This window comes from Chinchilla lanigera, unplaced genomic scaffold (assembly GCF_000276665.1).
Source record: "Chinchilla lanigera isolate Chin_1 unplaced genomic scaffold, ChiLan1.0 scaffold00081, whole genome shotgun sequence".
Lineage (NCBI taxonomy): Eukaryota > Metazoa > Chordata > Mammalia > Rodentia > Chinchillidae > Chinchilla > Chinchilla lanigera.
Genome location: NW_004955482.1, coordinates 8,623,487 through 8,639,040, shown reverse-complemented (window position 1 = coordinate 8,639,040; position 15,554 = coordinate 8,623,487). Strand labels below are relative to the sequence as shown.

The window sequence follows — 15,554 nt, the reverse complement described above, 5'->3', positions numbered from 1 at the left end:
AAGTATAAGGCCGGACATAGTGACACATGCCTGTAATCCTAGCACTCAGGAGGCTGAGGCAGGAGGATCGCTATGAGTTCAAGGCCATCCTCAACTGCACAGCAAAATCCTGTCTCAAAAAGACCAAAAAATGTGTGTGTGTATAAAATTAAATCTTATTTCTCTTTATCTTAGCGGAATTAGTTACAAAACTTTATGAAGCAGCTGTGAAGAAAGTTCCCAACAGCGAGGAGTATCACTCTCACCTGTTCATGGCCTATGCCAGAGTGGGCGAATACAAGAAAATGCAACAGGTAACTTGATCCCTAAACCTGCTACTACTACTACTAACAGGCTACTGTTAGAGGAACTGTAAGTGTTTCTAATGGGATTTAACATGTGCGTGCATGTGTGTTGGTTTGCGAGTGTGTGTATTTATGTAATTTGTGTGGAGATCGACCAGTTATTTATTAAGTTCTTTAAATGTTTTATTTGGGAAAAGTTGATTGTTCATTTGTGTCTTGATGGTGTGTTTTGTTTGGTTTTGGCAAGTCTGCCTCAGATTGTCCCATTGCACAAGATTGCTGTTGAATTTTCGGAAAGTAGGCAGAAATCCCAGAGTGAAAACTGAAGAGACTGTAGAAGGAATAACTGTAAAGTTTATGTCTCATTTGTAAACTTAAGTGTCTCTGTCCTGCTGAGATTGTTAAATCTACCAGGGGATTTATCCGTTGTCTGGGATCGTTGGCTTTTGTTAGTCTGTCTGCTGGAAGCAGTTTATTTGCTAGTTTGTATGTGTCAGGTGTTCTAGTATAACATCTGCAGGAGCCTCCTGGGAATACACATTTGAACTAGTGTAGAGATAAAACCGACATCCCAGAGAAAGAAAAGCTGCACCATGAAGCCCATAAACAATAGGATGTCAAGCTAGTGTTTTTTGTTTCTTGTTTGAAAGAAATGCTTTTTTTGTATATTGTCTTCTGAAGGCAGAGATTTTTTTTACTTGAGTTTTTAATTATATCTTATTCTTTTTTTGGTTTTTTTTTTGAGACAGACTTTTGCTATGTAGTTCAGGCAAACTTGAACTCACTATGTAGCCTAGGGTGGCCTTAAACTTACAGCAGTCCGCCTGCCTCAGCCTCCTGAGTGCTGAGATTGCAGGTGTGCACCACTATGCCATGTTTATCTTATTCTTTAGCTAAAATATCAAACTAAAACAATAGATAAATCAGGCAGAGTGGATGGTACGATCATAATACAAATTCTTCTTAAAATCAGTCTGTAAGCAGGCATGCTGGGACACATCTGTAACTCAGCACTGTGGGAGACAGAAGGCAGAAGGTCCTAAGTGTCTGTTGCGACTACTCAGCTCTGTCCTTGTAGCACAGCAGCCAAAGACAGTACACATGTGGATGGGCCTGGCTCTATAAAAAGAACTTTTTTTTTCACTACTAGGAATTAAACCCAGGGGCTTCACAGTGAGCTACATCTCTGATCAACCCTTTCTCTATTGTTTTATTTATTTATTTACTATTTTTTGGTTTTTTTTTTTTTGTTTGTTTGTTTCTGAGTCAGAGTCTCCCTATGTAGTTCAGGCTGGCCTTGGATTTACTATGTAGCCCAGGTTGGCCTCGACCTCTCAGTGATCTTTCTGCCTCAGCCTCCTGAGTGCTGGGATTACAGGCGCTTGCGATTACACCTGGTTATTTTGAGACAGGATTTTACTAAAGTGTCCAGGCTATGTTTAAACTTTTGATGCCCCAGCCTCCCAGAGTGCTGGGATTATAGGGATAAGCATGTCTACCCAGCTCCTTTTAAATTTTATTTTTGAAGGGGCTGGGGATTTAGCTCAGCAGCAAAGCGCCTGCCTGGCAAGCGCAAGGTTGTGAGTTCGGTTCCCGGTACCAGAGAAAAACCAAAAAAAAAAAAAAAAAAAAATTTTATTTTTGAGACAGGGTGTTCCATAAATTCCTCAGCCTGGGTTGAAATTTGTGATACTCCTGTTTTAACCTCCCAGAGTAGTGGGATTGCAGGCATATACCATATACCCAGCTAATTTTTTTTTTTTTTTAACTGGGAATCAAACTCAGGACCTTGTGCTTGCTAGGCAGGCACTTGTGCCACTGAACTATATCCCCAGACCCCAAAATGTTTTTATTATTTATTTATTGATTAGTATTCTCAGGAAAAGTGTATGTTTATTTGTTTTGTTTTGTTTTTGAGACAAAGTCTCACTATGTAGTCCAGGCTGGCCTTGAATTCTTAGTGATCCCCCTGCCTCAGTCTTTTGAGTGCTGGGATTAAAAGCATGTCCTACCACACTTGGCTAGATATAAATTTTTTTTTTTTTTTTTTGTCTTTTTGAGACGGGGTCTCGCTATGCAGTTCAGGCTGGCCCTTGAGCTCACTTTGTAGCCTGGGCTGGCCTCGAACTTGCAATGATCCTCCTACCTCAGCCTCCCGAGTGCTGGGATTACAGGTGTGTGCCACCATAGATATACATTTTTTTTTTCTTTTTTTTTTTTTTTTTTGGTTTTTGGTTTTTTTCCGGTACCAGGAACCGAACTCATGACCTTGCGCTTGCCAGGCAGGCACTTTGCCGCTGAGCTAAATCCCTAGCCCCTTAGATATACATTTTAAGGAAAGATTATTAAATACCTGTTTCTGGAGATATTATTAAAATAAATTATGATTTGTGGGCACACTTGGGAGGATGAGACAGAAGGATAGTTAAGTTCAGGGGTAGCCGGGGCAACTTAATGAGATCCTGTCTCAGTAAAATTTTTAAAAAGGGGATGGAGTTCAGTAGTGGACTGCCTAGCACATAGAAGGGCTAAGGTTCAATCTTTAGTACTAAAAATAAATGAATACAAATAAAGTTACGGTTACCTCTAGAAGAGAATGAGAAATAATACCCTGTTTCTCTAAATAATTTTTGGATGTTTTTGTGGACATGGAAAGTTGTTTTTAATATAGGAAAATGAACTTGCAGTCCTCCTGCCTCAGCCTCCCAGAGTACTGGGATCACGTGCTGCTGTGCCTGGCTGAGGTACAGGTATTTTATAGATGTAATGTCCTTCATAGGTCATGAGTGAAAATGTTTGTTTTGCTCATTGTTGAAACCCCAGTCCCTTGAATACATCTGCCCAATAATATTTGTTAAAGGGTGAATGATTAGTATAACTCTGGAGGTAGGAGGGACGGGACACAGGAAATCAAAAATTAAAAGAGCTTCTCCTTTCCCAGATGACAGCCTTGGCAGTGAATATTTAAAACCACCATCAGTGTAGAGTTGCCAGTCATTCATGTTGTGATTAGTCTTTCTTTTTTCTGTAAATGACAGTCCCATTCTGTGAGCCAGCAATTAATGAATTAATTTTTTCTTTATGAGACAAGGTCTTGCTATGTAGTCCAGGCTGGCCTTGAACTCATGGCAGTCCTCCTGCCTCACCCTCCCAAGTGCTGAGATTACAGGCATGTGCCACCATGCCTGGCTAGTCTGTAATTTAGAAGCATGAGTTTTGAGTTTTGTTTTGGAAGGAGCTTTGATAAAGCCATGTTTTTAAAACATATCTGTTATCAGAATTTTCGGTATCAGCAGGTTATCCAAGTCTACAAGGTGGTAGGGTGTGGGCGTGAAATTTTTGTCTCACATTTTATGTTAAAATTAAAATTATTCTAATATTCTCCTGTCTTTTTATCTTTGCATGTAGTTATGAAAACATTTTCTTTTCCTAAACTGTGAACTAAAGCTGACTGTCTGATACCTCTCGTCTGATGCCTTCAGGGGCCCCTTACTGTTGCCACAGGGACTCAAGACACTTTGCGCTGTCCAGCTCATGCTCTGTCTCCATTTTGTCTCACACCATCTCGGGTTTCTTCTCCGTCTGATCTGCCTCATCCTGGTTTAAACTTCACCTCTGGTTGCTTCTTATTTTGTCTTTTGACAGTACTACTAACATGGTCTCCCTAGAAAAAAATAGATTTACACTTAGCATTTCCCTACTCCCTGTAGACTTCTTCTGGAAGACCTTACAACAGAGGTGCCTTTCAACCCTTTCCCCTGCTACTACTCTTAATCCCTTGGATTCCTCCCCTGCCCCAGTCCAGCCCATCTAGTGCTGGAGGTTGAATCTCGGGCCTGTGTATGCTAAGCAAGTGCTCTACTGTTGAGCTTCTTCCCCAGCCCTTAACTTACTTTCACTCTTTCTCCCGGCCTCCTGCCCTTTGCTCTTTCCTTGTGTTTCTGAGGATCCCACAGCATACTAAGGCAGACATTCTGCCATGGAGCTACATCTCCAGCCCTTGAATATTACGTGTTTCACAATGAAAGGGTCAGTTTGCCCCGGCTACCCCCACTTCCAGGGATGGAACCCAGGGTGTTGTGCATGCTAGGCAGGCACTTTGGTGCCAACCTACACCCAGTTTTGAGAGTCTTGTTAAATTCTTTCAGCTGGCCTTGAGTTTATGATCCTCCTGCTTCAGCTTCTCGAGTAACTTGGATTACAGGAGTATGCCTGGCATCTTTTCTGATTTTGAAGTTTAAATACACTGTCTAGTTTTCTTTGTTTATTTGTTTTACTGTAACTCATTAATGTCCTGTGTTCAGTAAAGATTGTTTATTGATATATACTCAAGTCAGATTTTTTGTTTCCGTGGTAGTCTATTAGAATTCCATTGGATAACAGTATAGTCTAGAAGTATTGGTCCTCAGTTTCAGAAAAATATGATTCAAAAGATGAAATGTTATTCATGATATAAAAATTCACCTCTGTGATTACCTCTATTGCTGTAGCCATCAAGTCACTGGGTACTTAGACTAACTGGGATATGTAACTTGTATTCTCCTAAGAAACTTCTTACCATATATCTGGATTATTGTTCTTTATATGATATTTTCTAAATTAAGTATTTATGACTCTCTGTCTTTCAGGCTGGCATGGCTCTATATAAGATTGTACCCAAAAATCCTTACTATTTTTGGTCTGTGATGAGCTTAATTATGCAAGTGAGTATGGGATTCAGAATGACATTGAGGTTTCTCTTTAAAATCATTGTCCTAAATGTGTCTTCTGACGTCTTGTATGTGTTGCACTGTGGGTCAAATAGGGGCTTTACATACATTGTCAGTTGACTTCAAGTTGGAGATAGCTGGTACTTCCGGTGAGTTGGTAGATTGGTTTATTAGGATGCCACATGGACTGTATTTCCCCTGAATCTTAGATCCATTGCTGGGTTATTTGATAAAGTACAAGCCTCCAAATGTTTGCTGTTTCAGTCTAAGGTTTGTTTTAAGACAGGTCTTTGAACTGAGTGTCTTATTTTAGCACTTCTTCTGAGACTCACTTTGCTCTTTGCAGAATGGAGATGCTTATTTCCCAGAACTACTGTAAGGGCTAAAATGACATTTTATATAGGAAAGAATGTGAGGAAGAAGGTAAAATGTAGTGATTAAAAAACAGATTTGTGAGGTCAGACAAGTCTGCTTTTGAATGCATGTGGCTTTAGCACATAGTTTAGAGAGCTGTTTGGGGGGATTCTCTTAACCTTAGTTTCTTTCTTTCTTTCTTTCTTTTTTTTAAAAGTATAGTATTAACTCAGAAGGTTGTTTGCAAGGGGTAAGTGAACGCTGAGCTAAATCTGTGACACTATTACAATTCTTAATATGCATTAACTTTTAATTATCAATTTAAGGTCAAGGTAGCTAGTAGTAAACTGTGAACAAAATGAATTAGCATTTCCCTTTTTCTAAATAATGTTAACATCTCAATATGTCTGAAATATCTCAATATGTTTCATCTTTAAACACCTCATGAAATCCTTGATGTATGATAGGCAGCATAAGAGTACTCTTTTCTGGGCTGAGGATATAGCTCAGCGGCACAAGCGCCTGCCTGGCAAGCGCAAGTCCTGAGTTTGATCCCCAGTACTGCAAAAAAAAAAAAAAAAAAAAAGAATACTCTCTTCTTACATATTTCTAGAGGAATGTGTGAAAAACCTATTTAAATGTTGGGTCGTATTGTGATAGTTCACTGTTTCAAGAATGCATAGGATGAGAGCCGGGCGTGGTAGCTCATGCCTGTAATCCCAGCACTTGGGAGGCTGAAGCAGGAGGATTGCTGCAAGTTCAAGGCCAGCCTAGGCTACATAGTAAGTTCAAAGCTAGCCTGAACTACATAGCAAGACCCTGCCTCCAAAAAAAATAAAATAAAGAAAATATACGGGGTAATCTATCTTTAGTAAACAAACCTCTTGTTGAGCAAATGTATTTAAAAAAATTTTTTTTTATTAGTACATGGATGATTACATTCATCTTCAGGCGTTGGTACATGTGTATAACACATCTTAATTCTTTTTAACCCCTGTCCCCAACAAAAATTACTCTGTAATATATGCACTTGGCAAATTCAGATTAGGCCTGGTGTTTGATGGACGGGATTGATAATTACATGCTAGAATCATAATAATGATAACCTGCATGGTAATGACAGTGTACAAGCAGAGGAGAAATTAGAAACATTTATCTTTCTTCTTCTAGTCTATATCAGCACAGGATGAAAACCTCTCAAAAACAATGTTTCTGCCCCTGGCTGAGAGAATGGTTGAAAAAATGGTCAAAGAGGACAAGATAGAAGCTGAGGCTGAAGTGAGTAATTTAAGCCCTACTTTTATGTTTTCATGATTTTGGTAGTGCCATTATATATTATATTATACTTTATTTACTTTTTTGGTACTGGGACTCGACCTCAGGACCTTGTGCTTGCCAGGCAGGCACTTGGGGCACTGAGCTGTGTCCCTAGCCCTATATTATACTTTACTGTTATGATTTGTTACTTTTTGTTCGGTAGCTGAGCGCCCAGTCTTGACCTTTGTTTAAATGCAGAGCTTTGGAAACCCTCTGCTTAGTGATAAGGAACATCGAGGTGTCTCAAGCATGTACTCTAGGCTGTGTGTGAACAGGGGAGACTTTGTCTCATTCTTACAAGGTTTATCTCATTTGAGAACAGTGTTCTTTTCTGTTAGTTTTTTAAAAATACACAAATTATATTATCTGCTGATTATTGAAAAGTTTCAATGGTTGTGCTTACTTGTTTCTTCTATAAGGTTGAACTTTATTATATGATCCTGGAACGATTGGGAAAGTACCAGGAGGCCTTGGATGTCATTAGAGGGAAATTAGGAGGTAATTTTTAAAGTTTTCCTAAAGCTTTTTTTTCTTTTCTAATAGAACATGAAAATTGTTTATTGTGGAAAAGTTCTTCCTCACACAGAAACACAAAGATATGAAGACATTAAAAAGAAAATCACTTGTGGCCAGGGTCTGTGCATAATTCCAGCTACTCAGGAGGCTGGAGCAGGAGGACCACAAGTTTGAGGCCAATCTGGGCAACATAGTAAGAGGGAAAGGAAAAGCAGTCACTTGTTCTTGGTCACTTTGTTACATTCTCCCAGACTTTTCTGCAAATTGTTATTTATTTATTTATTTATTTATTTATTTTTTGGTACCAGGAATTGAACTCAGGACCTTGCACTTGCCAGGCAGGTGCTTGTGCTGCTGAGCTATATCCCCAGTCCTTGTAGATTTATTTTTAAAACTTTTAAAAAAACTTTCAATTGAGAATAATTTATGGATTTAACAAATTCAAGCATTGTGAAAGATTATGTCCTAGATCTAGAGGTCCCTATTCTTTGGTTCTTCTCTAGTTACTTGTTACTAATATCCTTATAAAGATGTATTTTCCTCTCCTCTTTGAAAAAATTTAAAAGCTGCAAGTGAGACCCTTACTCATAATTAATGGTGTTGGTGAATTAAACTCAAGACCTTGTGGGTGCCAGGCACATGCTGAACCACTGAGCATTTACTCAGGAGTGTTTATGTTTTTCAATTTGTTAGGTAAGACGTGTCGTATACTTTTTTTTTTTTTTCCCGGTACCAGGAATCGAACTCACGGCCTTGCGCTTGCCGGACAGGCACCGTGCCACTGAGCTAAATCCCCAGCCTCATGTCTTATACTTTTTAACTTTTACACTTAGCCAAAAGCCAAGAAGCGATTATACTTTTTAACTTCTGTAGTTACAATGTAGGATGGTTTTTTTTGTTGTTTATTTAAAAGCCTTACTATTTTCTGAGTGGCCTTCTTATTTCTAGGACACTTGGTTAACTGTTTTATTGATTTTCATATCACTTTATTTAATTTACTTTACTTTTTTGTGTGTGTGTTTTTGAGACAGGGTCTTGCTCTGTACTTCAGGCTGGCTTTGAATTCTGTGTTTGAGGCCAGGGTAGCCTCGAACTCACAGTGCTCCTTCTGCCTCACCCTCTTGAATGCTGGGATTACAGGCATATGCCAGCATACTCAGCTTTAAGAGTACTTTTTATGTTCAGAGAAATGAACTCTTTTCCATTGTTGTGAAAATACTTCCCTTTTCCTTGGAAAATTATTTGTATGAACTTCATAGTTTGTTTTAATCATTCTACTATTTCTGTACATTTATGACAAAGATTCTGGTTTTTTTTTTTTTTTTTTTTGTCTTTTTGAGACAGGGTCTCGCTATGCAGTTCAGACTGTCCTTGAGCTCACTTTGTAGCCCAGGCTGGCCTCGAACTCGCAACGATCCTCCTGCCTCAGCCTCCCGAGTGCTGGGATTACAGGCGTGCGCCACCACGTCCGGCTAAGATTCTGGTTCTTAAATAGTTATATATCTTTGATTTTCTTAGGAGAAATGCACTTATTTTTTGATAACTTATTTTTTTAGTTGTTTCCTTATTACTTAGCTGTAGAAATAGCCCCAGATCATTCATTAGGTTCAATCATAAACTGACTGCATTTCATACAAGTATTTGTGTGCTTTATTGGGTTATGTATAGTCATAAAATAAAACTGTAGTGTTCTTGGCAGGGTTGGGGATCCATGCCAGAGCCTCCAGTATGGTAGACAAGTGCTCTATGACTGAGCTACATCCCCGGCCTGTTTTTTAATACAGTTTATTGCCTAACCTTAGCCTCCTTGCAGATGAGGATAATTCTGCCATTCTCTTTTTATTCAGCTAGGTTGTAGTTCCATGGCTAGCTACAATTTAGATTCTCTACAGTAAAATCATTATGGAATTGTTATTGGCCTTAATTGGCTAAACTGTCATAATTGAACTGGCAAGAGCCAAGCATGGTGGCACACTCCAGAGGCTGAAGCAGGAATATTGCACTTTGAACCCAGCCTGGTTAATTTACAGACTTAGAGGAGCCCTGTCTCAAGATTATAAATGAATGAGTGGATGGGTAGGTGAATGGATGAATGAATGGACTTGGGATATAACTGAGTGTAAAGGTCTTGGGTTCAACCCCTAATACTACAAATAAAACAAAATAAAATGACAGCGCAAATCTTATTTGGTCAGAACTTTGAACCCAGGGGTGCTGTTACAGTTCTCCTACCTCAGCCTCCCTCAATTTTTGGATTACATCTTTTCCTTTTTTCTATCTAAAACCTTACCTTGTTTACCCCCCACTGCAGCCTAGCCCTCAATGTTTTTGAACAATATGGACAGGTTAAATTTACCAGTTTCTAGATGTTATTGAAGTTTTGTAAGTGTACTTAATCCTCAGCTTAATATTTTGTGGATCCTTGTATTATCCTGAGAAAATGATTGTAAAAATTTAGTATCACAAATGTACTTTTTTTCCTTTGTAGCAAAATAATCTTTCTTTTTTGTGGGGGGAGGCAGGGTACCGGGGATCAAACTCATGACCTTGTGCTTGCCAAGCAGGCACTTATTCCACTGAGCTATACCCCCAGCCCCAATAATCTGTCTTTTTCGCTCGCGTCCTTCTCTTTCCTGTGATTGAACCCAGGGTGTTTGTACTGAGCAGTAGCCTCAGCCCTTTTTGAAATTTTTTATTTTGAGACAGAGTCTTGCTAAGTTGCCCAGGCTGGGCTTGAACTTGTAATCTTCCTGTCATAGACTCTCAGAGTGCCAGTCTCACAGGTATGAGCCTGGCTGCAATATAAGCTTTATAAAAATAATAACTTTAATAATGTTTCAATTTTCTAAGAAAATGAGTAAGAAAATGTAACCTTTTCCTTCTTATATTTGGACATTATCCTAGTTTTGTGCAGAAATGAAACCAGCTTACCAACTTTTATAACTTAATTGTAGAAAAGCTGACAAGTGAGATTCAAAGTCGGGAAAATAAATGCATGGCTATGTACAAGAAACTGAGCAGGTGGCCAGAATGCAATGCACTTTCTCGGCGCCTCTTACTAAAAAAGTGAGTAGATGCTGATTTTTGTGCTATGAAATTATAATAAGGTTTTAGGCCTCACTATTGATGTTATTTGTATATTTAAAAATTGTGCAGGGCATGGTGGCACACGCCTGTAATCCCAGCACTCGGGAGGCTGAGGCAGGAGGATCGTTGCGAGTTCGAGGCTAGCCTGGGCTACAAAGTGAGCTCAAGGCCAGCCTGAACTTCATAGCAAGACCCTGTCTGAAGGAAAAAAAAAAAAAGACAAAAAAAACCCTGCTAGGCTTGGAATATTCTTTTTATTAGTTGTGTTTTAGAAGTTTTCCATAAGCCATCATCTTTCAGCAAAGAGGAATAATGGTACCAGCATGGTGCTGAGTATTAATTCTTTAGCATGAACGCTGAAAATGATTAATTGCTCAAATTCAGGACTGGCCTAAAAGAGAAAGGCTTCCCTCCTGCTTGTGTATCTCCTATTTTGGAAGTTTTTGGGAGTTTATTTTGGGAGTTTTTGGCTAAAAACATTAGTTTTCTAGACCTGGTAATTTTATTGTGGGAAAGAGGGAATTCATATCTCACTGCCATGTGGCTCCAGTTTGAATTTGATTGTTCCACTGGCTTGAACTATCAGTGGTACCTGCATAACTGTCTTTGATTACAGTCATTCGGAGAAAGGTGTTGATTTCCCAGGCCAGATGTTACCGTATTAAAGTTCTTTAAGGAAAACATAAAGTGGTATATAAAAATTGTAATAAAGCTAATTTGTGGTATAACAGGTATAAATGCATATTATATATACCAGCAAAAGGGTACTTGTAAGATTTGCATGTTAAAATTTAGATAATTATTGGTAAAATATTCACACATTAAATAAATTCCTTGTAATGAATTAAATCTGTTGATTATTGTAATTTTAAAATTGGCATGAATAGTATTAATATATTTAGGAAATAATTATTCAAATTTAAGCAACTAACCAATTTGGTCTATTTATAGACTTTTTATTAATTTTATTAGTAAAAATGATAAAAGTGATTAGATCCATTGTACCATCAGTGGTACAAGCTGCCTAGTGGGATAGTCATGCATATACCACCAGTGGTTCAAGCTGGTGGAAACGTATTATAAATTTTCACTTTGAAATGCTCCTGGAGTGCCACCTTTTTAGGGCTGCAGTGGAAAACCAGAAGGAGGGTTGGGCCTCTGCTGGTACAGGTGGGAATATAGCTTCTTAAATAAGTTGATATCATGGGTCCTAAGGCATGTTTGTCACAACTTGGGTTTAATCCTGTGTGCATCATTCAATCTGATTTTAGCTCAGATGACTGGCAGTTCTATCTGACTTATTTCGATTCTGTCTTTCGACTGATTGAAGAGGCCTGGACTCCGCCTGCTGAAGGTGAACAGTAAGTCGTCGTCTTTTCTGAATTATGATGGCACCTTTTAAAATGTTGTAACAAGAGTATTTCATTGTAAACCATTTGAATTATGCTTTTCTGTCTTAATAATATGTTCATTTCAAAATAAGAGAGATTTTTCTGTTTTTAAAATTATAAAATATGTGCACATTGTAAAAATTTTCTTAGTGCCAAAAAGGTGGTATGTTTGTTCCTCTAGATTTGTTCCTTTCCACGTGCTTACATAATTACCATAAAAATGAGATTATATTAGACATAATAATTTGCAGCTTGAATTTTTTTCTCTTAAAATGTATCTGAGGCACCTTCCCATATATGATAATATATAATTTACATTCGCCTCTATTAGTGATACTTTGCAGGCTTTTTTTCTTTGTCCTTTTTTTTCCTACTATAGATAATGCTACAGCAATCATAAATGGAATCACTTGAAAACATGAATACAGCCGGGTATGGTGGCGTATGCCTGTAGTCCCAGCACTTGGGAGGCTGAGGTAGGAGGATCATTGTGAGTTCCTTGGGCTACAAAGTGAGCTTAAGGCCAGCCTGAACTGCATAGCAGAACCTGTCTCAAAAAGACAAAAAAAAAAAAAAAAATATGAATACAGAAATAAAATTCAGAATACCAATTATAGGGCCTAAGGTATAGCTCAGTATAGAGTGCGAGTTTAGCATACACAAAATCCTCCCTGGGTTTAATCTCTTGCATTGCCCCCCCCAAAGAAAAGGTAAATAAACGTAAGTCATCTAGTTTTTTTCAACCTCTTCGGTTACATTTTTATTATGTAGTTTATCCTATCTGTTTGTTTATTTTTGAGATAGAGTCTTGTTATGCAGTTCATGCTGACCTTGAATTTATTATGTAGCCCAGGCTGGCATCAACTCACTGGACCCCTCCTGCTTCAGCCTGGTAAGTGCTGAGATTACAGGCATGCGCCACCAGACCCAGCTTCTTTTTTATCTATCTATCTATCTATCTATCTATCTATCTGTCTGTCTGTCTACCTATCTATCTAGCCTTTTTGAGACAGGGTCTTGCTATGCAGTTCAGGCTGGTCTTGAGCTCACTTTGTAGCCCAGGCTGACCTCGAAATCGCAATCATCCTCCTACTTCAGCCTGCCGAGTACTGGGATTATAGGTGTATGCCACCATGCCTGGCCTTTTTATTTTTTAAAGAAAGAAATTGAAGTTAGGTGTGGTGGTGCACGCCTATAATCCCATCACTTTCAAAGTTGCTGCAGGAGGATTGCCACAAGCTTGAGGCCAGCCAGGGCTACATAGTGAGACTGTTTCAAGAAAAGAGAAAAACAACAACAACAGAAAGAATTTAAAGTGGTTAGTCACTTTTCAACAAACAGTCAAATGCTAAAATTAGGAAAAAGTGCCATTTTTATTTCTTTTTTTTTTGGGGGGGGTTTTTTTGGTACTAGGAATCGAACTCATGACCTTGTGCTTGCCAGGCAGGCACTGTGCCGCTGAGCTAAATCCCCAGCCCCCTGTTTTTATTTCTTAATTTGTTTAATTTGGCTTGACTTTCAACTTAGAGGAGGATAGTATAGGCAATAAAATACCCTTTTCTTGTGTTTATACCCAGCTCTTTAGAAGGAGAAGTACATTATTCTGCAGAAGAAGCTGTGAAGTTTATAGAAGATCGAATAACAGAAGAATCTAAAAGTTCTCGCCATCTCCGGGGACCACATCTAGCTAAACTGGAGCTGATTAGACGTTTACGGAGTCAAGGCTGTAATGATGAGTATAAACTAGGTAAGAAACTGTACAGTATTTGGGAGTCCTGGGGAAGATAAAGAGTTGACCTTAGTACCCCAGTGCAGTAATCTGAGGCCTATAGTGACAACTTCATGTTTGGGAAGCAAACATTTTTATAACCTGAAAGTATTTATTAATTGCATGGGTTGCTTGCCAAATTAGTCTTCAGTCACATATTCAGTGTGGCTTATTATTAGCAGCTCTCCCTAGTCCATTACTTTTTGCAGACCCAACAATAAAGTGAAATTACTTATGAAGAAAAATCACTGCCAGTGTGGTGGTACACGCCTGTAATCCCAGCACTAGGGAAGCTGAGGCAGGAGGATCATTGCGAGTTCGAGGCCAGCCTGGGCTACAAAGTGAATTCAAAGCCAGCCTAAACTGCATAGCGAGACCCTGTCTCAAAAAGACAAACAACAACAACAAAACAAACCCAAAAAACAAAGTTGTATTTATAAAATGTTTTTTATGATCTCACTGCACCAAAAGTGAAGGATGTTGTGCTCATTCACAATTTTTTTTGGGAAAAAATGATCACATCCCCCAACAAAAGCAGCTAATCTGTGCCCTAAGAATTAGTTTACAGTTTTAACTCTACCCTGATGTTTGTTAAATTTATAAAATTAACTTTCTTTTTCTTGCTCCATTTTTATGGGTTTTTTTGAGACAGGGTTTTACTGTGTAATGCTGTTCATGAACTTAGTTATGCAGCTCAGGCTGGCCTTGAACTCACGGTGATCCTCCTGCCTTAGCCTCCTGAGTGCTGGGATTTCTGCCTTATTTTTAAAGACAAAGTTCCAGAGAAGTATTTTCCCTTACCATTTAAAAAAAATTTTTATGTATTTGTTTATTTTTTTGGTCTTTTTGAGACAAGGTCTCACTATGCAGTTCAGGCTGGCCTTGAGCTTACTTTGTAGTCCAGGCTGGTCTCAAACTCACAACGATCCTCCTGCCTCAGCCTCCCGAGTGCTGGGATTACAGATATGCTCCACCACGCTCGGCTTCCCTTAGCATTATGAAAGTTTGGTCCCTGTTTTAAAAAATTGGTCAAGAGGCTTTTTTCAGGCTTAGTTGTCCTGTGATAATGAGTACCCCTGGGGTATGAATCTGTCCTGGACATCCCTGTCCATTTTAATCATCTAATTAGTGTTCTGCGCAATTCAGTCTAAAATTGACCGTGTACTTCTGTCCTTTCCTTTGTAGCTTTTTCAAAGCCAGCTTTGAATCCCATGTTGACATCTTTCTTTGGGTCAGTAAAGTTTATGACCCAAAGTCTATGCTATGGTAGTTCTAGAATTGTGAATGTAAACATTCATCTGATAGTCAGCAGAATATTGTTAAAATAGATTCTTGAGAATTGCTTCCTTTGCAAAGTTAGATTTAAAACTATCTGAATCTCCCTTATTACCCTCTTTGTCTGTCCCCTAGCTTTCTTTTCCCAGTCTCTAGCTTACCTCATACAAATACATGAATTTGTCTAGTCTCCATGAAAATATTTTTCCTGGACCAGTGGACGATTCTTACTCTTTGGGGTCACTGAAAATCTGATTAAAGCCACAGACCCTCACCACAGAGAAATGTGAACAAAACTGAAACCTGAGATTTTTTTTGGTGGTACTGGGATTAAACCCAGGATCTTGTACATGTGACCCAGGTACTCTACCTCTAAGCTAGATCCCTAGCCCTTTTGTTTTTTATTTTGAGACAGGATCTTGTTAAATTGCCCAGGTTAGCCCTGAACTTGTGATCCTCTTGTCTCAGCCTCCTAAGTAGCTGGGATTATAGGTGTGTACCACCATGCTCAGCTGACCTAAAATTCTATAGAGACCTTGGATTAAAAATCCCTGTTTCTTAAATTTCTTGTCAGTTTAAGAATTTTTTATTTTCATTTTGTTTTTAATTTGAGGAAAAAGAAAATGCTAAGTCTTTGTAAATCCAGGTTTAAATTTCTACTAGTGAGTGATTTTGTTCAAGTGAATTGTGTATTGCCAGTCTATACATTGTATATACGTTTGTTTGTTTTGTTCTTTTTGAGACAGGTTCTCAGTATGTAGTCCAGGCTGATTTTGAATTTGTGGTGATCCTCCTGTCTCAGCCTCTTAAGTGCTAGGATTACAGGCTGGTGTCACCATGCTTGGCACATTGT

General features: G+C 38.7%; 1 protein-coding gene across 1 annotated transcript in view; it reads left to right on the top strand.

The window, feature by feature from the left end:
- Naa25 (N(alpha)-acetyltransferase 25, NatB auxiliary subunit) overlaps window positions 1-15,554 on the top strand; it is a 75,825-nt gene that overhangs the window by 20,586 nt on the left and 39,685 nt on the right. Inside the window, exons 4-10 of the mRNA XM_005403187.2 lie at window positions 175-293; window positions 4,913-4,987; window positions 6,518-6,625; window positions 7,084-7,162; window positions 10,135-10,246; window positions 11,539-11,628; window positions 13,236-13,405. Coding sequence (XP_005403244.1) covers window positions 175-293; window positions 4,913-4,987; window positions 6,518-6,625; window positions 7,084-7,162; window positions 10,135-10,246; window positions 11,539-11,628; window positions 13,236-13,405 — 753 coding nt within the window. The remainder of the gene's footprint in view (window positions 1-174; window positions 294-4,912; window positions 4,988-6,517; window positions 6,626-7,083; window positions 7,163-10,134; window positions 10,247-11,538; window positions 11,629-13,235; window positions 13,406-15,554) is intronic.